The 25769-nt window shown below is 34.5% G+C and overlaps 2 protein-coding genes across 3 annotated transcripts; one reads left to right on the top strand and one right to left on the bottom strand.

Moving 5' to 3' along the window:
* The first annotated feature begins 911 nt into the window (after window positions 1-911).
* Window positions 912-8645, top strand: LOC133316500 (probable aspartyl aminopeptidase). Of its 2 annotated transcripts, XM_061518268.1 has the most exons (9): window positions 912-1207; window positions 1286-1421; window positions 1528-1803; window positions 2388-2535; window positions 3638-3877; window positions 5831-5963; window positions 6723-6904; window positions 7602-7714; window positions 8242-8645. In XM_061518268.1, the coding sequence occupies exons 1-9, from the start codon at window positions 982-984 to the stop codon at window positions 8348-8350; spliced, it is 1563 nt and encodes a 520-aa protein (XP_061374252.1). In that variant the 5' UTR covers window positions 912-981; the 3' UTR covers window positions 8351-8645. The 2 variants fall into 2 exon arrangements, with proteins under 2 accessions (XP_061374252.1, XP_061374246.1); XM_061518262.1 differs by having other exon boundaries at window positions 912-1421.
* A 1377-nt stretch (window positions 8646-10022) lies between these two features.
* LOC133316516 (uncharacterized) lies at window positions 10023-19969 on the bottom strand. The gene is made up of 5 exons (XM_061518276.1): window positions 19558-19969; window positions 17461-18163; window positions 12408-12780; window positions 10547-10932; window positions 10023-10242 (listed from the first exon to the last, which is right to left on the bottom strand). The coding sequence occupies exons 1-4, from the start codon at window positions 19805-19807 to the stop codon at window positions 10882-10884; spliced, it is 1377 nt and encodes a 458-aa protein (XP_061374260.1). The 5' UTR covers window positions 19808-19969; the 3' UTR covers window positions 10023-10242; window positions 10547-10881.
* Window positions 19970-25769: the final 5800 nt, after the last annotated feature.

Here is a 25769-nt window from a genome sequence, read left to right as displayed (position 1 = left end):
ATATACTACGAGCAGTTATTCAATACTGGTATTAAGATTATTTTTTTATCATTATTTTTAGTTTTCCACTACAGTTGTCGTATTCTGTTATGACTTCTGATGAGAAAATCTTTATTCGATGACATAATTTAATAATGAATTTAATAAAAGTAGTAACTAAATTTTCACTTATATTAAAATTTTGTTTGAATTTTTACTTGTATATTAGTGTAAAAATATTATTTTATTAAAAAACATATTATAATATAAATATGTTAAGAAAATATAAAATATTTATTTGTTAAGATAGTTTTTAATATATTGAATACGATAAAAAAAAAATGAAATTATAATTTTAGATGGTTTGCGGGCTAACTCTAATCTTTAGGACTTTTGATCTGTGCGAATATTTATTATTGAGATTCATTTGATCCTAAAAGAATGAAGTGAACTATTTTGACAACTTTAATCTTGAATAGAGGTGAAATAAGAGATTGCTCTATGTTTTATGTTCGCTATATTCCCTTTTCATATTAAGTTCTCCTGCACTATCCAAGTAATTGAGGGAAAGAGTTTAGAAATATCCTAAAACTAAGTTTGAACAGGAAGTGTATCAATTTTATTTTATTTTATTTTTCACAATAGACTAATTGCTTCTTTTATTATTAGGAATGATTAGATAACCAACGTATACAATTATACACTTCCATAAAAATGTCGAAATAATAAGCACTTGATATATCATATAATTCATATTAATTGATATAATTATCTCATATAAAAAGGATCATAATCGTATAACGGGGAATAAGTTATTATTATTTTGTAATTTTCTATTCGTATATTTTTAGTGTCTCTTCTTTTCTTTCATCAGATTCGTATTTGTATGGTTACGAACTTAACGATAACAGCTAAGAGCACACTACTCGCTTGATACATATAGTATAGAAAGTAGAAACATAGTTGAAAACTGGTTCAAATGAAATCAAGTGTGTGAGAGAAATGGTAATGATAAGTCGACCTCAGATTTTCCTGCACTCTTGTTGTCCATCGCTGAAACCGAAACCCTCATCACCTCTTCTTTTCTTCCCAAATTCATTATTATTCGCGAAACAGAGACACACTCGTGCTTTTTGCTCAACCAATTCCAAGCCTCACGAATCCATTTCCATTGTCAGTGACTTGCTCGAGTATCTCAACGAGTCTTGGACCCACTTCCATGCCACAGGTATTGCTATTTGTGAATTCAGTATTTTCTGGAATTTTCCCATTCAATTTGCGTTTCATATCTCAAAACCGTGTGCAGCGGAAGCAAAACGACAATTGATTGCTGCGGGTTTTGATGTGCTTAACGAGAACCAAGAATGGGACTTAAAGCCCGGTGGACGCTACTTCTTCACCCGTAACATGTCTTGTTTAGTTGCTTTTTCCGTTGGAGAAAAGTGAGCACCAGCAGTATAAATTTATAATCTCTTTTCTGTGTTTTTATTTGATGTAAACAAAAACAAACAAAAATTATTTATTTTTTTGTTTGTTTGTTTCTGGAAGGTACAACGTTGGTAATGGTTTTCATGTGATAGCGGCGCACACGGACAGCCCGTGTCTGAAATTGAAGCCGAAATGGTCATGTTCAAAGTCTGCTTATTCAATGGTGAATGTGCAGACTTATGGAGCTGGTTTATGGCATACTTGGTTTGATAGGGATTTGAGTGTTGCTGGAAGAGTCATTCTCAGAAGTAACACCACTAATTCTTATTTACATAAGCTGGTCAAAGTCAACAGACCCCTTTTGCGCATACCTACACTTGCAATTCATCTTGACCGGTATAACATAATATAACTTCACTTCATCACTTTATATGATTGTCATTTCAATATATGTAGGTGATAAGGAAACCAACCATATTTGTAGGTCATATTCATTAACCAAACCTTATGATTCAGTGATGTCATTTGACTCCTCTCTGAACATATATTTTCAGTTACGAAAAGCAACTAGCAAATATTTGTGCCATTGAGGATTATATTGTACAACATTACTTGCTTGTAAAGTTATTAATTTTAATGCAATAAGTTGGTATTTCTCATTTCAAATTCAATCATGTACTAGTAGTCTGGTACAGTATTGCAGATAATGACTATCATGAATATTTATGCACATTCCGAAGCTAGCATTGTTGTCCAATTTCATTGTGCTTTATAAACTTCAAGCTCTTCAAACTTTGTAGTTAGGCTGTTGTGTTGTAACTATCAAAAAATTGTTACTGGTACTTGAGGAATTGATCTGGTTTTCCTATTTGGCCCCTGTATTGTTTTTTCCATTATTTTTTTGCCATATGGCAATGTTCTGCCACAGAAAAATGCAAGCTAGCAGATTTTATTCCTCTCTTATTTGTTTCATTGTTTAGCACAGTGAACCAGGATGGTTTTAAACCAAATCTAGAGAATCATCTTCTTCCTTTATTCTCAATGAAAACTGATGACATTGCTTTGGATTCAAAAGAGAAGACTAATGCTTTGTCGTTCAAAGCTTCTCGTCATCCGCTGCTTATGCAGGTAGCTATTGTTTTTTCTTCTTACAAGTTGAATGTGCAGTATTCTCAAAGGGTTTGAACTAACTGCCATGTTCATGGATTCGAACCAGCTGCACTTCATTTGAATATTATTTATTGTAACTCTCATAGGAAAGTAAACCATGCATATCCACAAAAAGATATTGATTTCAAACATTTATTCAAAAAATATATATATATTGATTCCATACAGTCCCACAGATGAAACACACCACAACTATTGTTCTCTTGTTTGTTTCCAATTCTTTCTTGTACAGTCTAGAGACAGTGAGTCGAAGAAAGAAAATTAAAATGAGATTCATACTGTTTGCCAAAACATAAATTCAAATGAATTTATAGCCTACGAGATACCTTGAGATGTAAACTAGAGAAACATCATCCAAGGCCTGACATGGCAATGTTACCGAACTCCCTCTAAAAAATTACTGCCTTGTATAATCGGTTTTAGGGGGGAAAAAATCATTTGATACGGACTCTTCAGGTCTTGATCAGTTAAATATCAGTATGCTACTTTAGGCTAGACTTCTGATTTCATAGCACACTCTTGAGTTGATGCTAACAATAATACAAGAAACATTGATACCTTTCAATTTACAATTCTTGTACTTTTACTTTCTCTGTCTCAGAAAATTTTATGCAACTTAAATTTTGTAATTTTTTTATTCTGTAGTTCATTACAAAGCAATATGCCAATCAATTGGTTGCATTAGATGTTTGGTATGTAAATGCATGGCAATATGTGGGAAGATGGGGAATAAAGATTTTTAGTCAGAGATAGGGATGATTGCCTTGAGGCGAAGATAAGGACTGTTGACCAAGATTTTTATTTGCTTTCATATCTTAGATAAAAGCACATTTGAAAAGGAACTAAATGATTCAAACAGAGTAGCAGACAAATAAGCAAAAGAGGAGGCATCAAGGAACATTATGTGGAAATGATATGGGTAAAATACAATACTGCTATGCTGAGAATGGAATTGTGTAATAGTTTGGTAGTCATGATTTTAAATAATCTGTGATTTTAACGGTAACTTGTCATCTATTGCTTATTATTCTTTACATTAACCCTTGTCTTTAATTCTCAGGTATTGTCTGATGAGTTGAATTGTGATGTTGATGACATAGTGAGTATTGAACTAAATGTTTGTGATACTCAACCTAGCTGCCTTGGAGGTGGAAACAACGAATTTATATTTTCTGGAAGATTAGATAATCTCGCTTCAAGTTATTGTGCATTAAGGGCGCTGATTGACTCATGTAAATCTCCTGACGACTTAGCAAGCGAACACACAATTCGGATGGTTGCTTTATTTGACAATGAGGAGGTATTTTTTCTTCTTGCTTAATTTGTATGTTTTATGTTTTATAGATGCTAGATTTTATTCCATTTTTTCTCACTAACAATTAATTTTGTCCATATTATATTAGAAATTGTTCCAAACTGAAACGACACACCTGGGATTCACCAAAAGCACCAAATGATTATCCCCAAATGGAAGAGCCTGTAGGACAATATAGGGTATCATTCCTAGCTATCACTATGTCATTGTTACAGACCAACCAGAAAATAAATCTAACACAATGGATTATGGAAATGGAACACAGATCTGTATATAGATGTATCTTATTTATATTACAATATGAAAATGGTAACAACTCAGAGATAGTTACACAGACAATTGTAACCTATAATCCTCACAGCACAAGGATCAATTACAGAGGAAAAGAAGGAAGTAAAATGCAGAAAATGAAAAGATAGTGTGAAGCACATATGAGAGGCTCCACTCTCTCCCAATCCCCAAAGGGCCCAAGCAATACCAAGATTCCAGATACCCCTTCAAAGTGATGATCCCCTCCTCTAAATTGATTAGCTCCCCAACGTGACTCAGTGTATCCAATGTGACTTCCAACAACTAACCTCCTCTGCTAACAACTTTGCCTGTCTCAGCATTATGCAATATTCCCCTGCTTCTCTTTCTTTCCTGCACCTTTCTAACCGTTTGCTGACTGGATCATATCAGTCATCAATATATACCACCATGTGGATGCAACCACCACTAGACTGCCCGTAGAAAATTCTCTTCAATTCAAAAGCACGGACTACCACACTCAACATATAAACCCCAAAAACTAGATCATAAGGTAGAAAAGCTCAAAGTCCATATAAATTCCACACCAGAACCTTATGTTTCCAATGTGGGACTCCAAGTCCCATATCTTACAATAGGATCGTAACAGATTGTTTCAAGTCATACAAAAATCTCTTGAGCCAAGAATCCTTCCTAGACTCTCCTTGAGCAGCACAGCCAAGTGGTCGCTCTCTGTACTTCCTTTTTCAAGTCATCATGAAAAATTGCATTTTTAACATCTGATGAAGGAGCCAATCAGGGGAAGAGCTAGATCATTTTACTTAGGGGGTCCAAAGAGAAAGAACATCATTATTGAGGGTGCAATGTTCAAGAATTTTTTTTTTCCAAAATAAAAATTGCATGTAAAATGAAAATGTTTCCAAAAATATTTTGGCGTGGGGGAGAGGTTGCCACTCTCAGGAGCAATGTATCTCTGCCCTTGGGGCCAATGTTGAGATGCGGCCAGAGAACTGATGCAAATAGGAAAGCCTTCTGTTAATTGTTCCATTCACTTGGGATTGAGATATCCTATAAATGACTACATGCTAGAACCCATTTTTTAATAATAAATATTGTTAAAACTAAACTCAGGATGAAGTGGAGCGGGTTTCTTTGATTGATTGCTTTTATTTAGAGAATTACTCACTACTGAGAACTTTAATATATATCTTATTATTTATTAACAAATTTTATGATGTAGTTTATCTTTGATCAAATGTGTGTATAACCATTCGATAACAATAAACCTGAAAGTGCTAAATAATCAAACCATTGCAGTAAAAGTTTTAACGTTCTTTTAAGCTGATGGAAATAGCTCGTATTGTTCACTGATAATATAAAACTCTTTACACTAATAGTAGATCAAACCTTTATGATATTAAGGAGCAATGCGCTTAAGTTCAATCAATATATTTTTTAATAGTTTTTCAATTTTTTTTATATAGAATAATCTTAAATTTAAACTGTTCTTGCACCCGTTGGACCCCTTCCCAAAGAAAAATATCCCAAAATGAGAAAATTCCTTCATTTGAAAAGCTGTGAGCCATGAATCACCAAAAAGTTTTTCCCTCTTTATGAGTTGTTACAATACATTTTTTTTATTGCAATATCATGCTATTTCACTGTTGATTTCTCAATGCTGCTATTTAGGTGGGTTCAGGTTCTGTTCAAGGAGCCGGTGCACCCATCATGTTTCAGGCCATGAGACGTATAGTTGGTAGCTTAGCAAATAAGTATGTTGGTGAAGACTGTTTTGAGCGCACTATTCGCCAATCATTTCTTGGTATATTATCCACTTATCACCCTTCTAAAGTAAACTTGAGACAAATGCATGAACATAAGGGTTGATATCACATGCTTGATTCTAATATTATAGGTGGGTTGCTTACTTCTGTTGTCAATCATGTGTTGACTTTAATGTATTGAATAGGTCGAATAGAATAGCTAACTACAGTGGCTCTTGAAAAGGCTTAAGGCTCAGAGATTATAGATTTTCATTGGGATTTTTCTGTGTTCATACTACAGAGTTTGTAAAATGATGTAAATAGGACTGTAGTGGGTGTGGGGTTTAAAACAGTGGCTGAAATTGATAAAAGGTCTCCTTAGGTATTCCAGCGGACCAATTGTTGTTGGACTTATTTTTTTAAGGGTTATGACTAACGAAATATTCGTAGCATTTATTTATTTAGTCTGTTTCTGGGGCTCTCTCTTTTGTTTTCTAGATCTATTAGGATGTCAACTTGAATTTTTGGGTACAAACCAAAATTACGAGGGAAAGAGAAAGAGCTTGCTCACGAATTTGTTTCAGGATTTAATGAAAATGTGCAGATGATTTTGTCCTGTAATATGGAACATTTGTCATTTAATTAGATGTTAAATGTGGTAATAACATAATAGTTCTATTCAGGAAAAAAAAGAATATATTCAGTAGAAATAAGTAATTTTTTGTTTTCTGTATAAGCAATGGTAAATTTGATGTCCTTAATTTCTTGTTTAACACAATATTCTGAATTAAGTATCTTTTGGATTCTATCCCTAATAGTGTCTGCAGATATGGCTCATGGAGTTCATCCAAATTTTATGGATAAGCACGAAGAACACCATCGACCAGAGCTGCAGAAAGGACTTGTTATCAAGCACAATGCAAACCAGCGCTATGCTACCAGTGGAATCACATCTTTTCTTTTTAAAGAAGTTGGGAAAATACATAACCTTCCAACTCAGGTAATTCCTCTTCATGATTTTATTTGTTTTAACACGTTATACTTTCTAGTGTAAAATTATTATTATAAAGGTACGTAGAAGACTAAAGGATATTTTCATAATCATATTTTATACCAATTCATTCATGGCTGACTGTATAGTTCTACACTTTTTATATAATATTCTTTCTCATGAAGACTTCTTCAGAAGAGAACAGATGGAAATAAAAACAACAAATAAAAGACTTTAGCGGTCCCTTCCAAGGAATATATGTTTCTCTCTTCCCGTTTCATTTATATTTTGAACTTCATAATATATGAACAAATTTGTACGTTTGTATCAACTCCTGAACTTGTAACGAGCAGTTTGGGAGTGAGTTTCTACGTGCACTATTAGCTTTGCAAGAGATCACCGGATTATGATTTAGCTTATCAGTTTCCTGTAGTTGTTTTATACACAATATAATCATATTATTTATAACAGACCGTTGGAGGTTAATTATTCATGTTAGTATACATTTCTAGAGGTCTCTCTTCCTCTTCATGAAAACAATTTTTGAACCATTATAAGGAAGATAGTAGAACATGCATGAATTATCAAAAAATGAAAATTAATGTATAGATAAGAGTGTATCTCTTCATTTTTCTGCTTGTTGGATTTTATATCACATAGTGGAGGCATCCAAAAATTAAATTTTGCCTACTCACTTATACTGTAGGAATTTGTGGTTAGAAATGACATGGGATGCGGTTCAACCATAGGTCCAATACTTGCTTCTGGGGTTGGCATCCGAACTGTTGACTGTGGAATTGCTCAACTTTCAATGCACAGGTATCAAATGATTTTTGCATTAATGCTTTAAAAAAATTAACTTTGTCTATATTTAATCAAAGCCTATGCGAAACCATGTCATATTAGTTATACTCAGCTTTGATACTAAAAAGGTATAACCATGTCTGGCAGTCGGTTCAAATAACTCCATGATATTGCTTATGAAATGACCAAAGATGAAAGTCAATGAACCATATGGTTTGTTAGTATTTTGGAACTGAATAAAAAATCAATTTGTGGTATTTATCCCCCATGTTTGGCTGCCATTTTACTTGTTAGCCTGTACTTTCTCTTTTAGAATCAGATATTAGTTGTTGGTTTGTGGCCAATGTCTTTCTTTGCACTATTAAGCACGTTAGCTGCTGACCCGTCTTCTCTTCGTCTTATTGAATTTCTTCTTTTATAAAGAAAAGAAAAGAAATAATGAAAAAGAAGCAATTGTTCTTTACTTTATTGTTCTATTAACCTCTGACCCACTCCAAGGATATAATATGGGTTGTCTTAGTCTGTTCATACATGAATTGCAGTATAAGAGAAATATGTGGGAAGGAAGATATCGACATTGCTTACAAGCATTTTAAAGCTTTCTATCAAAGCTTTTCAAGCATAGACAAGATGCTGACTGTGGATATCTGAGCTGTGCTGTTGAGCCTGTTTGGTACCATAGTTGCGATTGCTGGGATGTGGTGATAGTGAAATCAGAAATTGGAGATGGGTTTTGAGATAACTTTGGATTCTCTGCTTCAATCCTAGAACAAAGCCTCATTCTCCCCCTTAAATTCAAGCGCATGAGCTTTCTTCCCTAGCTTTTAGTTTGATTATGCAAGGGTTTTGTTTTGCAAATTTGACTGAGATCAGCTTCTCTCTATTGGCTCAAAGGGTGCCCGTAAATACATTAAAAACATTAGAATTTTATAGCCATTGTTGCTTAGAAAACTGAGTGAATCAAAGCAAACGTGATTAGCCTTTAAATATTCGTATACTCTTACATCAATGTTTTAAAATCGGATCAACCGAGCCAATATAACTAATCAGACCGTAAACCAGCTGTATTTCTTAATTCAATAACTCTTCATTATGCTACTCAATTTGACCCGTTGCATCATTAATGTAACCGATGAACTAATTAAACCACGGGAATGAATCTTCTCATATTAAAATTTCACACCACCTATTTAATATACGTGAAAAGAGATATAGACACAAAAATTTCACATAATCATATGTGAAATTTTAACATTAGAAAATCCATTTCCTTAAACCATAGTCTGAAGCTCTTACTGATTTGTTTACCAAAAACAAATAAGCTCTTACTGATTTGATCTTCGAAACATGCTCTTTTTGTTGCTAAACAAAAATTTAGGGTAAAAGTATGTTTCTCCGAATTTAATGTCAAAGCAAGCTCTAGTCTCAGTTATCACCTACAAAAAGACTTACAAAGAATCCGATCTTGAATCCAAACTCAAGCCATGCGTTTAACTTTATATTTGGAGGAAAAGGAAACGAAACGTAACATCATTGTTACAATCTCGGTGCTTACAGAAACAAAGAACCCTTTCGAGGATTTAATACAAGGTTAGACTAGTCCAGTTGTGCAAGTTTTTCTCATCAATCAGACCATACACCAAAAAATGGCACCCGCTTTAGATATGCGTATAAACCGGGAAAAAATATATAACGCAATTTAGAACAAATGACATTACTTAGTATTAGTGTGTATAGATTATATGGCAGTCGCATTCTCTAAACTGTTGAGTAATCTATTACGATCAGTTACTTCTTATGTATAAAGTCTGATCATGTACTCTGGTTCGGTCAAATAATAGAAATATCTCGACATCTGAAGCTCAGTTTTCTCGCTCTTTCTTTGGCATTTTCTCAACCTCTGTTCTTCGTTTACATCGCCTACCCTTAAGCCAATATTTTCTCTCATCACACTGTCCAACTCTATTTGTGACGTCAAAAGATATAAAATAAAAAATAAAATAGTCACATCGTGTCTTAAACAAGCATCTAATAGACATCCGACGGAGACAACTCCTTTTCAAAATGTCTGGTTTTTATAGTTAAAAGCAAGCTATTAAAAAAATTAAAATTAAAATTAAAACACCATATTTTAGCAAAAACCTTTACTCATTCCGATTCATGAAATGGCTAATCCAACTTCTAAAAAATTTACCATCAAATCGAGCAGCATTAGATTTACAGAAAGACAGGAGGGGAAAATTAAATGTAAATAACTCATACGTCAAGGAGCACCCAATGGTTTACTTTAAACAGCTAATATATAAATAGTGAGAAAATCCAGGAAAAAAAGCTTCAGTTACATATACAATCACATATCCACAAAAGGTAATTTATTATACACGAAATTTAGTATAATTCATCAGACCATACAGTAAAGCATAACAAGATGTGACTAGAGCTTGGGAAATTCCAGTTGAATCTCGGCATCAAAAATTCCTGCAATCTGAACGCAAACTACGTGCCAATATCTCTTACTGCAACCCCTTAAGCTCTTTAGGGAGCTGTAGCCAAAACAAGAAAACAGAAAAAGCTCCATTCACATTACATATATATAGAAGCGAGCAATGTAAATATCGTTTACACTATAATTCACATGACAAGGGGTAAGATCGAACTAAACTTACAATAGAAATTGTAGTAATGTAATATTTGAATGAGTATCACTGATGATTCCACTTTTTTCATTTACCCAATTTTAAGAAATGAAGATGATAAACTTCTAAGTTCTAACATAAATTGGAAATAATTGCTCAGTCAAGCTACAAGAACAACTGTATTCCACAGTATAGGTGAAGCAAAGCATACCTTCATCCAAGTCAAGCACAAACTTATTCAGCTCGGGATAAGTCCACAATTCACTCTTTGTCATCACCAATAGCAATGTGTGCTCGAAAGGCTTCTAACAGAAAAGGCAATGTCCACAAGGGACACTGTCATGGAAGATGCAAGAAGCATCCTTGCAAGACCGAGAATGGAGGAATGGATCAATGTTGGTCTTTCTGAAATATACAAATCCATCCAGCCCAACTCAGCCTATATGCCTGCATCCCAATCAGCTAAAAGAAATTTGGAGCTGTATCAGCCCATCATCTCACATCATAAAGCTCTGGCTGATCAGGTGCAGGCATGGCCCATGCCCCTCACCGGGGCCGGGCCAATCCTAAACTTGCATCAGGTGGTGGTTGATGAGACTGCAGTATACATAAAAGAGTAAGTTTAGATCCAAAGGAAAATTAAAAGATTAAAGAATGTACGAAACTTCACAAGCACTCAATGCCCAATCTGAAACAAAAAATATACAAAACTATAAACTATTTTGTCATTAGATGCAAGTATTATACAACATCATACAACAAACAAGTATTATCTTAAAAAATATGGTATTAGGGCATAATCACCGCTGATTAGAATTAATAAATTGAACGTACAAAACAATGAGAAAAAACTCCATCACCAAAAGAAGAATGGATGCACATTACACCTCCAAGATTCCACACCCATTCATCACTTAAAAAAAAACTTAAAATCAAAATCAAAAGAAATGCTAAAAGAAACAATCTTCAAGTGGCGGGATAACAAACTTCAAATGAGTTGGCAGACTTGCAATGGTAACCGGCTCAGTTAGAGATACCCATCTATTAGAAAGGTGACCAATGTCAATCCAACAGCTATCAAATTCGTTTTCTTCTACAGGTGCAAAGTAAAAATTTACCATCACACTTTCCTTTTAAGAATTGTTAAAGCAACAATGAGTTCATGGGCAAAAACAAAACTGTCTACAAAATTACAAATAGGAATAACTTCATTCAAAGCCATGGAAACACATCTTAATAGATCTCATGAAAAGATATTGTGGTTGTCTCCCCTTTCTTGTATGCATCCCATGTAGTGTACACACATACATGTCGGATGCATGCAAGAAAAAGATAAAATATCAACATTAACATCAACAATACCTTTATCTCAAATTAATTGGGGTCGGTGGTAGATTGTAGATGAACCCGAATGAAAGGTGAAAATAAAAATAAAAATAAATAAACAAATAAATAATAATATATATAAATATAAAAATAAAAGGGGTGTTAAAAAAAAAGATGGGGAGAGGGAAAAGAGATAAAGGAAAAGAAGAAAAAGGGGGGGCGGGGGGGGCGATGAAGAGGAAAAGGACTAAAAAGAGACTATCTGGAACATAGGAATAACAACGGGTCTAACCCTCCACCATGCTAATAGCTTTTATCCCAGCTGGCATATTGATAAACTATAGGATAACAAATAAAATATAATCAGGCCAAAAATTGTGCTTCTCAAGTCTTTATCTTCTTTTCATGCTTATATCCAACTTCTGAATCAGGTTTTCAATATACAAAATCAAGAAAAATGTCAAAACATTTCAAATCCACCTCAAAGGTTGAATGATTAGAGATCAATATGCCACCTAGGAAGAAAATACACTTCCCTTCTATAGTTTTTTATTCAGGAAGTATTATAACTTAAGTTTTACAACAGTATTCGGGAGTTGATTCCTTTCAATTCATGTATGTAGTACAAAAATTACTAACCGATACAGAAAGTCACTGACATGAAAAGCTATGCACCTTGTTAAATTATAGTAGAGAGCTTGACAAATCACAAAAAATTATTGTAGAGATTCAGAGGGCTGTTATACCTGCACAAAGGGTTGATGAACATGTTCATGAGGGATGAAAGGCATTCCAGGGTGCTGACAAGAATACTGAGACGAATGCAAATACATAGTCGATGAGGAGTGTGCACCAACTTGACTAGGATTAAATGGGGACATCATAGTCTCTGGATGTCCATATCCCATTCCGGCAGGTGTTGATGGTGGAGCCCATGGAACAGGTATATGTTGTGGAAGAGGTCGCAGTTGGTGTTCAGCAGAAAGCTGGGGCTGGGGTCCATGAGTGGATCCAAGCTGTGGAAACTCAGTGTTGTAATTCAACACTGACGCATACATTGGCTGCATGGTGTATGATCCTCCACTGAACCCAAACCCGGGATCAAATCTTTGCATATACCTACATTGCAAGTTACAAGAAAATGATCAGATTAATCCATACTCCAACCATATTTTAACCTTTATATTCATTAGATTTACAATTCTTGATAGAACATAGTAGGATACAACGAATGTCAATAACTATAACCTAAATAAATCACAAGCACATCAAATGATAAAATCACAATATATTCTGATCCAGAGACCCAACATCAGATCAGTTATACATATCCCTATCACAAGTAAAGCATTAGAACCTTGATCATCTGTTATGCAGCATTAAATTCACTTTACTCCAAGAAGAATTAGGATTAAGGATATAATGGCCAACATTCAAAACACCGTGTTATTTATATTTTGTTTAATACCAAAAAAAATTAATAAGCCAACCATCATTTGATTGCCAACATCAACGTGTTTTGGGGCTTCTTTAGCACGTGTATTGGCAGAAAGAAAAAGTACAAAAACAAATGTCATAACTTTTAACACAAAATAAGACTAGGTACCATGGCATTTAAGCCAATATGCAGAAAAGTTAACTTACAGTTATTATATATAATAGCCATAAACATATTTTACTAGAATATAATCATTACTATTTTACAATTATGCAAAAAATATGATAGCATTGCCACTATCATATTTTAATATTTAAATAATAACATAATAAATCTAATATTTCAACCCTTTCATATCTTTTATTTGGATTCATCCACTACCGACCCAAATTAGTTTGGGATAAAGGTGTTGTTGATGTTGATGTTGATAATAAATCTAATATCCTTGGTTTGAAAAACAAGTTAATTTGAAATTATTCAGTTTCCCAAAGCCAATCACCTAGTATCAATAATTCATTCAAACCAGAAAATGCATATAAAATTAATGCTTCAACATGACAGAAGCATAAAAAATATCAGAATTCCTCCATTGAAGGAAAATGCAAGTAAGTGGAAGAAAATGGGAGAGAGACTTGAGAGAAAATAGTCATTCTATTATTGTATTTCTGAGAAAATGAATCGAATACAAAGGGAGAGAGAACAAGCTCTATATATAGAGCAAGAGGCTGACTCAGAGATGAGTCAGCAAAACTAATCTGTTTATGAGATACACAGCAGTAAAGAAGGCATAGTCCTAATAATGCATTGGAAGAGAGGAGTGAGATATGAGAGCTAGACCAGTCTGTGTCGATGCTTTCTTTCCACAACACCATTTTGGTGATGAGTGTGTGGACATGTAACTCGATGAATTATGCCAAGTTAAGGTATTGAGTGAATACCCTAAATTCACCACCCTAATCTGTTTGTAAAGCTTTTAGGGGTAGTTGGAATTGGTTTGTTATCATGGTATGAAATTGTTTAAAGATTGTTATAGCATTAGATTTATGTTTTATGGAATAAAGCCATGTGTATCGAGTACAAGCATCAACAAATGAGATATAATATGCATTACCAAGAGAGGACTTTAAAGGTGATGGTCCCCAGAGATCACTGTAAACAAGTGTGAAAGGTACTGTGTATTCAGTTTTGGATGATGGAGAATGTTGTCTGTGAGATTTTGCACAACAATAAGAGGAACAAAATTCTGCCATTTTATTATTGATGTGTATATTACAAGATTTAAGTACATTCTTAAGAGCTCAAGATGTGGGTGCTCCAAACGGCAGTGCCACAGTGAATACAAGGAATCAATAGAAATACATCCTGTATTATTGGTATCAATACTAGGACTAACTAGATTGACTGACTAGCTGGTGGAGGAAGGCAAAGAAGAGCTGGGACAGTTGCTATTTGTTACTGTGACAGAATCTTTGGTGAGCTTTAAGTTTGGGAAGTGGTACAAACCATCAGTTCCAACAGCACCTTGAAGTAGTATGATGGGAAGCCTGACATTTCACAAAGCAGACATCAGAATGGAATTAAAAAAATAACGAGTTATCTTTAGCAAACTGACTGACGCTGATCATATTTTAGGTAATGGAAGGTACTAAGAGTAAATTCTTAAGATGCAATAAAGAGTTAGAATGGAAAGGAGATATAATTGATGAGGAACCAGTGGCTGTTATGGGCAAACCTTGGCCATTTCCAATCAGAATGTGATCAAAACCACTGAGTTGTTGACCTTGCATTATGTTTTGAGATGTACCAGTGACATGGTTTGACACTCCAGAATCAGGAAGCCACCCTACCAGTGGAGCAGAGTGAGATACAGAAGAGAGAGCAGGTTGTGCTGTGACGAAGGCTTGTGGTTGGTTCTGAGATTTGTTGTACTGAAATGACCTTACAAGTTGTGGTTGTTGGTGAACAAAAAACTGAGATATGATGTATTCTGTGGTGGTGGCAAGCTTGGAGGGAAGTTCTCTTCAAACCTATGCCAACAATCTCTCAAGTCATGACCAAATTTGTAACACAATTGGCAGTGGACGTTTGATCTAGTTCCACGTCCTCTCCCTCGATTAAACTTCATTGTAGACCTCCCTCTTCCCTAGTATTGTCCACTTGAAGCGTGGAAATGACCTAGTGCAAGTTGCTCTGTTCGACTCTGTTTTCTGGTTTCGAAAACAGAGTCGTCTCCTTCATCAGATCCAGCCTTCTGTTGCATCTAAGCATGTTGCGTGAGGTTCAGAGAAGCTCCTTCAATTAGTAGTTGTTCATTCTGCTTGATCAGAAGTTGTTCATGAACCATAAGCTCTACTCCGAGATCTGCAATGGAGTAGGCTCTGTCGCGTCCGTGTATCATCATTACAAACGAACTGTAATCAGAAGGTAGTCCTTCAAGTATAGTTTCTGTATGTTCTTCAATTGAAATAGAATTTCCAATTGATTTGAGCGAATCGCAGATCGTTTTGATCCAAGTAAGGTATTCTTTTGTAGTCTTCGTACCTTTCTTCATCATCTTCAACTCAAATCTGAGTTGTCTCGATCTCGATTTCATCACACCATGGAATAACTTGTGTACATTCTCTCCCAAGCTTCGAAGGAGTGCTTCACAGGGAAAATATCGTTCACCACTTGTTCAGAGATGGTGGATAACAGCCAAGTCAAGAGCATCTGATCTTGTGTTAACCACTCAGTATACGCAGAACTAAAATCATTGTTTTCTTGATCTTCGTCTGTCTCGAACTTCCGAGGAATCTTTGGATTCACCAAAAATCGTTGCAGTTAGGGGTGTTCATCAACCGATCCAAACCGATTCAAACGCGGTGACCGAACCGAAAACCGAAAAAAAAGCGCAAATTTTAATTGGATCGGATCGGTTTTCAGATTGGTTGATAAAAACCAATCCATTCCAAACCGATCCAATATATTAATTCCCCTCTACCTACTTGGGCTTTTTCTCAATCATAGCCCAAAAATTTCTAAACTCAAGACCCATTAACCCATCAACTAAACCCAAGAAAAAATCTAGTCACATCTCATCAACAAAATTTCATCTCTGCAGAGCTTCATATCTCATTGCAAAAAAAAAAAAAAAAAACTATTATCGTTTACTGATACTTTTGCATTTCAAAAAAAAAAATTACAAAACCAATATATACAAAAGATGTTATCTGCACAATAATCATGAAACAAATTTTAGGATTTTCAAAAAATCGAAAACCGATCCAATCAAAACCGAAAAAAATTGGATTGGATCAGATTTGAAAAAAATCCAAACCGAATGGATGATTACATGATCAAACCAAAGGGATTGGATCGGATGATTTTTGCTTCCAAAACCGATCCAATCCAGACCGCAAACACCCCTAGTTGCAGTTGGTGTGATGTTATAATTGGTTCTATGATCTGGTTCCAGAAGAGATAATTATCTTCTGTTAACCTTGCAGAAAATTGAAAATTGAAGAGTGAAGATGGATTTTTAGGTTCCGTCGTAATTTTGGGGGTGGATTTGCTTTGTTGAGCTGCGCTGGCTTCTGTATTGGATGTGGAAGACATGGTTGACTACTGTGTATGGATCAGGCCCTTGGATAAGGCTTTGATACCATATTAGAATTCCTCCATTGAAGGAAAATGCAAGAAAGTGAAAGAAAATAGGAGAGAGACTTGAGAGAAAATAGTCATTCTGTTATTGTATTTCTGAGAACAAGCTCTATATATAGAGCAAGAGGCTGACGCAGAGATGAGTTCGCAAAGCTAACAAACTTAAAACTGAATCTAAACAAACTAACTAATTACAATGGGTACAAAAGGTAGCAATAATCAGCTGCTACAGATACAAGGAAAGTATCCTACTACAAGCAAGCTAAAGCTAACTACATCTAATAAAAAATATCCATAAAAAGTGCATGGGAGTTATGCTCAACTCATGTCCAAATTTTTTGAAAGTTGGAACCAGGAATTACAAGTAAAAATAGGACTTCAAAGTGTTTTTATTTATAAGCAAACAGAAATGTTGAACAAGAAAATCTTCACTGCACAATCCTAGCTGGTTAGCTCCCACCAGAAAATGAATTAACAGCAAATATGTAGATGTATCAAGTCCATACCCCACAAATAAAAAATTCATGAACGTGACACATGATCTCAGTAGGAAGAAACATATAAGAATATCCAAGCCATCTAGCTGCTCTAATGGTGACAGCATCAAACCATTCATGTCTGAGAGCTCAAATCCTTTATTTTGAGAAAGGAGAACAAGTAAATAAGGCCTAAAATTCTAACATACAAATGCGCCTAAATAAAATGGTAAAAGGCACACATACCTTTCATAACTCCTGTCATAATCCGGATCCCTGCGCTCAACTTCACGGTCTCGGAATATAGCTACCCTACTATTTTGCCTGTACCTACCAACTGGCTCCTTCTCTGTCCTACTTCTAGCCCTACCGTTATTTGTTGAAGACTCAACCAGCCCTCTACCAGAACTGACATCAGATACAGAAGCAGATTTATCTTCCACATTAAAAACCCCCAAGGAACCAAGTAAAGAGTTATCCTGCTTCCTTGACTCACATACCAGATTCCCACCCGCAGTACCAGCATTATTGCTCGAACTAAAGATCCTAGCACGAGCTCTATTATACTCATCTTTTCTCTCTTCCACACTTTTAGAGTTGCTATTCTTCACTGAGTTTGAACTTGCATTGCTAAGAATTTGTGTCTGCATTTGCGGCCTCTGTTTAATTGCAACCTTCATAACAGCATTGTCTTCTGATGATAATTTTACAGGGATGTCTGCAAGGCGAATAACTGGAAGCTTACAATCAGAAGTTTTACGGACAATAATTTTTGACCCAGAACCATCTGGTAAACTATTATCCAGTAAAACCATCGACTGCAATGAGTAATGTTGAGCCACCCGGTGTGCAGCCAACCGTAAATAGGAAGTTGGCAGCTGCTGAAATTCAAGCTGCTGTTGATTAGGATCTCGAATGAACTTCTCAATATCTTGCTCTATCCGCAAAACTGTAAATTAAATTAGAAACCTTAATCAGTTCTGCAAAATTCATCACTCTACAAATGTAAAGCTTCATTAGATCTGAAACAAATAACACATCGATAAGTGCATAACAAAGTCATTAGAACAGCAGCAAATAAATGAATGGACACAAAAGAACTGCAGAACATTTGAGCATCAAATTTTGGATAAACTAAGCTTTACAATCACATGATTCGATACAATTCTGTAAGCTAGAGATTCGTATCATGTAATGAATCGGCGTTGGCTTGGAATCATGCAATACATGCGTGAAAGGGTGTGATATAAATTGCATGATTTAACGATTCATTAAATTTTTTCCATCAATTATCAAAAGAAATTAAAAAGTCAAATACTTAACTTGTTAAATGAAAAATGAACTAAAGAAACACTACTGAAAGCACCCTATTTAATTAGTCCATTGCCCTATTTTCATTGTCCTGAAAGAGAGACTTCACATAACACCCACTTCCTCTATGCATCCTATTTGGTTGTTCCATTGCTCTGTTTTCATTTTTCCAAAACAGAGGCTTCACACAGCCACTCACTCACTCTATATGCCCTTTGTTTGTCCATATCATTGCTCTATTTTTTCTCTTCTGAAATATAGGCTTCATGAAATCACATTAGGTGACTAATTTATGACTTATAATTTTTTTTTGAGACTTATTATTTGTCAATTCCAAGTTCAAAAGTATTACATTACACTGAGCATTATACATTATTTATATGATATATTTCAAGCTAATTTTCATTGTTCCCCTGAATCTTATGATTTGATACGATTTACAAGTCACAATTCAAAAATTAGCTAGGCAATTCACGATTGAAATCGCGGTTTGAAACTCGAAGCACATTAAGACAAAATTTATAAATCATGAAGCCAACAAACTAAAGCCTCTGCAACAAATCAGTACATATAAAAATGCATGCTCTCACCAACAAACCAAACCAGTTAAAATTCAAAATCACAGTCAAAATAGTTATATACAACCCTAATCATGAGAATAATCAGGAATGGAAGGAGAGGGCAGACTAGAAACAAAAGCAACATGTTGTGAAAAATGAGCATTTCAATGGTAAACGGTGTGGTCCACATTTCAATGGAAAGCGTGGTCAGAAGGTGGCTTCATGAGTCTGTCGAATCAGTCAATGCTGCTAAACTGGAACACTAAGCTGACTGTAAAAACACAAATATCTAATATATTATTTATAGCTACCATTTTATCGAATAAAACTTCCTCTGACTTCTATATGACTTAACATATCCCATAGATATGTTAATTTCTATAAGACCATATGGAATGTCTAGCTCTGAATCTGATTAATGCATACATTCAGCACATATCCACATATACCCAAATATAATGGAAAACCTCACCGGAAAGGCGTTCGCGAGGGTTCTGAATAGCTTCGCGAAGGAACTGATCCACCTGATTGATGACGTCATCGGAGACGTTGTCGCCACTGGACGAAGAAGAAGGAGGTGGTGGCGGAGCATCATCAGCATGCTTGCGATGCTTAGAATCTTTGTTGGAGGAGAGCATCAGGTTCAAGCGCTTCATGGACTCGTCCAAATCGGCGACCTCCCATGACTCCGGGGCTCCCAGATCCTCCGCAGAGCCCTCCATGGAGAAATTGGAAGAGAAGAAAGAGAATGTCCTAGGGTTACAGAATCGACCGATTTATCAAAGGCCTCTTGGGTCTGAGCCTGAAACCCTATAACTTTGTATAGCGAATTTCATTAGAAAGTTGACCTAGGGTTAGGGTTCTTCGAAATTGCAATTTTGGGATTAGGGGCAATGATATGATGAGAATGTGACGGAGAAGATAGATAGGGTTTGATGACGATTGGGTTCGAGAAAATATCTGCCACGTGTCATGCATAATAATGATAAAGCTTGAGTATACTTTTAATCTACGTGGTATTTTGATATTAAAACTAACTTAATTTGAGTTTAATATATGCAGTGCTCATTATTTGGGAGTAATCAATTTTTGTCAATATCCTTGATCTTGATGTCACATTTTCTAAACTTCTTCTACATCGCATTAATTATTAAGTCACCTCTCCACCATGTACCCACGCTACCACTCCTCATATTCTCCCTCGTGGCAAAAGTCTAATGTCACGTTGTCATGTGAATCTATATACATTATTTAGGACACATGACGAATCTTATTTGGACATCTGTTAACCACATCATCACCTAATGAAACAAATCTCGAAGACTAGAACTAAATAAATGCACTTTTGAAACACAAATTTTACCTAACTCAAAACGGGATTGAACTACTAATTAATATAATTTATATGTTTCAGTCTTTGATTAAATTATTTGAACTAAGGTCACGGAATTTCTTTTACGTTTCATGTGAGAAGTGACATAAAATGACTGAATAATGTAATTGTCGAGTGATGCTGTTTCGTATTTGCAAGATAAGAAAGCACAAGAAAAAATTAAAATGCAGTCCTGCTCATATATTTTATTTTAGAGTAAATATTCTTTTTGGTCCTCAGTAAATTTCACCATACCCACTTTAGTCCCTAGCAAATAAAAAAGCTCATCGTGCTCCCTAAGAAATTCAAAATGGACCCATTTTAGTCCTTTTAGGGACTAATATGAGTCTTTTTTGAATTTGCGAGGGACCACGATTTTAATTAAACAAGTCCATTTTGAATTTCTTAGAAACCACGATGGGCCTTTTTATTTGCTAGGAACTAAAACGGACATCATAAAATTTGCTGAGAACCAAAAAAGATATTTAGTCTCTAATTTATTTTTCAAGATGCGTGTTGACAGTGTAGTTGCAAGGTGTGTGTGTCATATACAAACATCAAACAAATATCTGGCTAGACACATTCTTTTTCAAAACGTCAAATTCTTTAAAAAAAAAAAATATTGTTAACAAATTTAAATTTAAAAGCTATTGAAACTTGCCAAAAAAAAAAACTATCCTATTAAAATATAGATTTAATATTTATCCTTTTAAATGATATAGAATTATATTTTTTTGAGTGAACGAAAAAAGTACACAATAAAAATCATAAAAAGAGTATATGAGTAATTTTTATTTAATTTAAATTTTAAATAAAAAATATTAATTTTAACTAAAATAACCATCTTTCAAAAGGACAATCATTTTTCCTACGGCATGTTTGTTAGCAGGATTATATTTGTGTTCCTAGGAAATGTTGGTGGGACTAATATAAATAGAAAAAACTAATCTCATGCTATATGAGACAAGTTTTTCTCCTACACATCTTTCGATAATTGTGTCACTTTTTCTTTTTTTCTTTTTTTCAGGTTGTGAGACCACAAATTTGTCTCTATGACATCAGATAACTTATCTTCTTTAACATGAGATTAATAAAACTCAATATAAATACTATGTTTGGTAACTTAAAATAATCAACTTTCCAGAGTTGAAATATTTTCCAGAATTTGTTCTTTATAATAGAACTCATTACTCATTTCTCCAATAAATTTTAACATTGTTTTTAATTTTTTCATGTAACTAGTGATTACCTCTTCGAAATTTATAAAAATCTTTAACTGTGATTTGTGAGTACTATATATTTGTTATTATAAAAAGAATTAACTTTAAAGAAGAATATATATTTTAATTTCATCCCTCTTAGAAAAATTTATAGCTCCATCATTTCATCCAAAATAAATAAGTAAAATAAAATAAGTTTCGAAATTTGCTAATACACTTCAGATTCAAAATCAATCTCAAAGTTTCAAGAAGAGAAAAATCAGTCTCAAAGTTGTAACTACTTTCACAAGACAAATTTAGGGGCTGAATTAATCAGAAAATAAATAACACATTCATGTTACACCCGCAAAGCAAAAAATTAGACAGAATCAAAACACCAATGAATAAATAAATGAGAAATAATGGACCTAACCTTCAGTCTTCAGAATTAAAATGCAGCACAGATGCACCAACCTAGAAAATAAGATAAAGTAGAGATTTAATACGGGATTGTAAGACGAAAATGAATTTATTAAATAATTATTCAAACTATTACTTACTGAGTAAAGGATACAGAATCGAAACATGATAACTTTCTTCCTCTCCTCTCCTGGTGTGCCTTTCTTCTTCCAAATATGCTTAAAAGCTCTTTTCTTCTTTGCAATATCTCCGTTTGAGTTTTACGTACTTCTCCGTTTTTTTTTTATATTTTAGAACTCTATTTTTGCTTTTTGTTAATATTGATCGAGACTGAGTGGACTTGATGTTGATGGAACGGGTTGGAGGAAGGCTCAATGGAAACTTTTCATAATCTTTTTTTTTATTATTATTTTTGTAAACTGAAAAATAAAATTTTATTTATATATATATATAAAGGCAAGAAGCAACATAATTAAATTAATAAAAAGATGGACAAAATACCAAGTAAATTTTTTACACCAGTAGACACTAAAGTGGTTTTTTTTTTTTTTTTTTGGCAGGTGCCAATATATATATATATATATATAAAGGCAAGAAGCAACATAATTAAATTGATAAAAAGATGGACAAAATACCAAGTAAATTTTTTACACCAGTAGACACTAAAGTGGTGTTTTTTTTTTTTGCAGGTGCCAATATATCAATGTTGTATGATTATTTGCAAAAGGCACCCAAAAAAATCAACTAATAAAAAAAAATTAGAAAGAGAGCTGGTGCCATCAAAGTAGTTCCGCCTCTGAATAGCAATATGTGTGCTCTGAAGGCTCCCAACAGAAAATGCAAATGTCCACAAGGGGCACTGTCATGGAAGATGCAAAAAACATCCTTGTAAGACCGAGAATGGAAGAATGGATCAATGTTGGTGAGTTGATCTTTCAGAAGTACGCAAATCCATTCCAGCCAAACTCGACCTATATGTCTGCACTTCAATCAGCTAAATATATTTGGAGCTGTAACAACTCGTCGTCTTACATCATATAGCTCTAGCTGATCGGATGTAGGCATGGCCCATGCCACTTATTGGGGCTGGGCCAATCCATATAGAAACTTCCATTCATAAGAGAAAAATTCTAGATAATTTCTTTAATTAATCTATATTTCCAAAACTAACCAACTAACATGGGTCACCCGTAGTCTTTATAGTCTAAAAAGAGTGACCAATACCGGCAAAATGGTCGTACTACCAACATTTGGCTAAAGTTTTTCCAGGTCAAAAAGCATATTTTAAATGTAATATCAGTCAAATACGTCGGTCAAACTGACGAGAGCAGTCTCGTCAGAATGCTTGGCGAGACCAGGTGCCATGTCAACGTCCTATACAATCCCATCAATTGGGTTGAGCGTTCGTATACACTCCCGTCAATTTGGTTGACGCAACCAAAGCCGCCAACAAATGTGACGGGTCTACCAAAACAGAGACGAAGAAATCAAATTGTGCAATTAACAAGAGAATTGATTACTCCTACTTTGTAACACCAATGTTGAGATATTCTCTTACCAAACGGAGAAAGAGAGAGTGAAACTAACAAGGAATGAAGGAGGGATATGAGGGGCTTTTCATTGAAACAGAGTAAAGCATAATAAAATATGCTCTCGTCCAGCATTCTGACGGGACTGCTCTCGTTAGTTTGACCGACATATTTGACTGCTCTACTCCGGTATTACATTTGAAATATGTTTTGTCTTGGAGAAACTTTAGCCAAATGTTGGTAGTACCGTCGTTTTGCCGACCAATACCATAATAAAATAATTACTTCTAAAAGCAACATTAATAGTTATAGACTTATAGTAAAATAACATAAACTTTCTAAAAATGATATGACAATTAGAACCATTATTTTCCATACTAGTGACACATTATTCATGATGAGGGGAGGAAAATATTTTGGAAGGTGATAATTGAGATAAAGTGCACACGAGTTTATATAGTTGAGAGGGGGAAAATTATAGTAATTTTAAAAACCATATGAAACAAGAAAAATATATTTGAAAAAAATGTTAGTTTATCTTTTTGCTCGACTCATTTTTAATTTGTTCAAATAATGCCGAAACAGTAATTAATTGACTAAAAAGAAAGAAGAACAAACACAAAAGGGTGAAAAAATACTATTTCTCTTTTATGAATTTTATTAACTAAAAATAACCTAATAATAATAGCGTTCTCCATACTCTGCGTAGGTAGAACAAAATAAAATGAAAATAAACCTAAAAGTTCAAAAAGTCATAAACTATGGAATAAATCTAAAAAACCCAAAATGGCAGACACAAATATCAAATAGAATCAAAAGGAATCATGCACAATCAACACGCACTCAGACATAATCAAAGAAATAACAAAAAGATAAATAATTAACAATTATTGTAAAGCCCAAAATTACGAAAAGCCCAAAACTTTTGATCCCATGGCGAAGCGACGAGTCTTGCTCAAAAGCCCATTTCGAGTTGCCTATCCAAATTTAAGCTTAATCCAAGTCAGTCAGCTCAGGTGCATCATCCTCCCCCGCTAGGAAAAGTTTTTCCCTTGAAACTGCTTCGTCTTCATTGATATTAACTTCTTCAAGTGATAATCCAAGTGGCAACTCTTCTAGTACAATATAACCAAATTCCCTAATTAAGGGTAGGACTTGTGAATGCAATTCTTTGATATGCTTTGTATGTTCATTTGCATTTGAACCAAACTTCTTGGGGACTAGAAATAATGCGAGTACAAAACCCATAGATGGACTATTGCATGTAGTTTGGTTCAGTGATTGCATCTGAGATCCATCATAGGAAAATTTTGCATGGGGTAAAATCAAATCTCATTGCCCCTGATGATCTCCAATTAAATTTCTACCAAAAGCTAAATCTTTATCTCCATGGAGCATGATGTTATGATGTCCGTTGTTCCTAAATTCATTATATTGCTTGCAAACTAAAGACGTATTGAATAAAGGATCATTTTGCATGACATATTTGAGTAGAGCTTTGTTAGAGATATTAGAATTTCTAGTAATTGATTTTCCACCGAAATTACTATAAGGGATTCATTTCTCCTTTAGATTCTCATCGCTTTCTCTCAATCACACTTATCACAAATAGAAAACTCGTCATAAACTAGAGCATCCATAATGGGATTCACATCATCTTGCTCTTTATCAGATTCATCATAGATAGGTACCTCATCATAGAATAGATACTTATTGTTCTTTTTTTTCTTTGGATTCATAATAAACAGGGACCTTCTGGTGTTCTTGAAGTCTCTGATGTCAAAGATCCTTTCGACGGTGTGTAACCAATCGATAAACTCATATCGATGAGTGGTGCCCTCGAATTTCAGGATCTCAATTTTCACCCCAATATTAGCAAAAAGGGATTTATCGTCATAATGACTTTGTCCTTGTCGTTCCTGGATCCAAAATTGGTTTTTGCTCATTTCATCTACACGAGATGATAAAGACTCCCTTCATTCGTCTTACTCATCCAACTGTGTTAGGGCAAGTACTTGTTCGACCTCTTGAATTCGTCTATCTTGTTATGCCATTGCAGCTACAATTATGGCATCTTGCGCGTAGATGTGTGGTTGTTCGTTGTCACTGATAAGGTTATTATCACGCCCTCTATCGTTGCCATCGCTTCGACCCCGTCGTCCCC

The sequence above is a fragment of the Gastrolobium bilobum genome, unplaced genomic scaffold, assembly GCF_033153095.1.
Source record: "Gastrolobium bilobum isolate Gb01-03AN ecotype WA unplaced genomic scaffold, APGP_CSIRO_Gbil_v1 utg11244, whole genome shotgun sequence".
NCBI lineage: Eukaryota > Viridiplantae > Streptophyta > Magnoliopsida > Fabales > Fabaceae > Gastrolobium > Gastrolobium bilobum.
The sequence above is the reverse complement of the archived record's forward strand: the minus strand, read 5'-3'. Positions and strand labels throughout refer to the sequence as shown.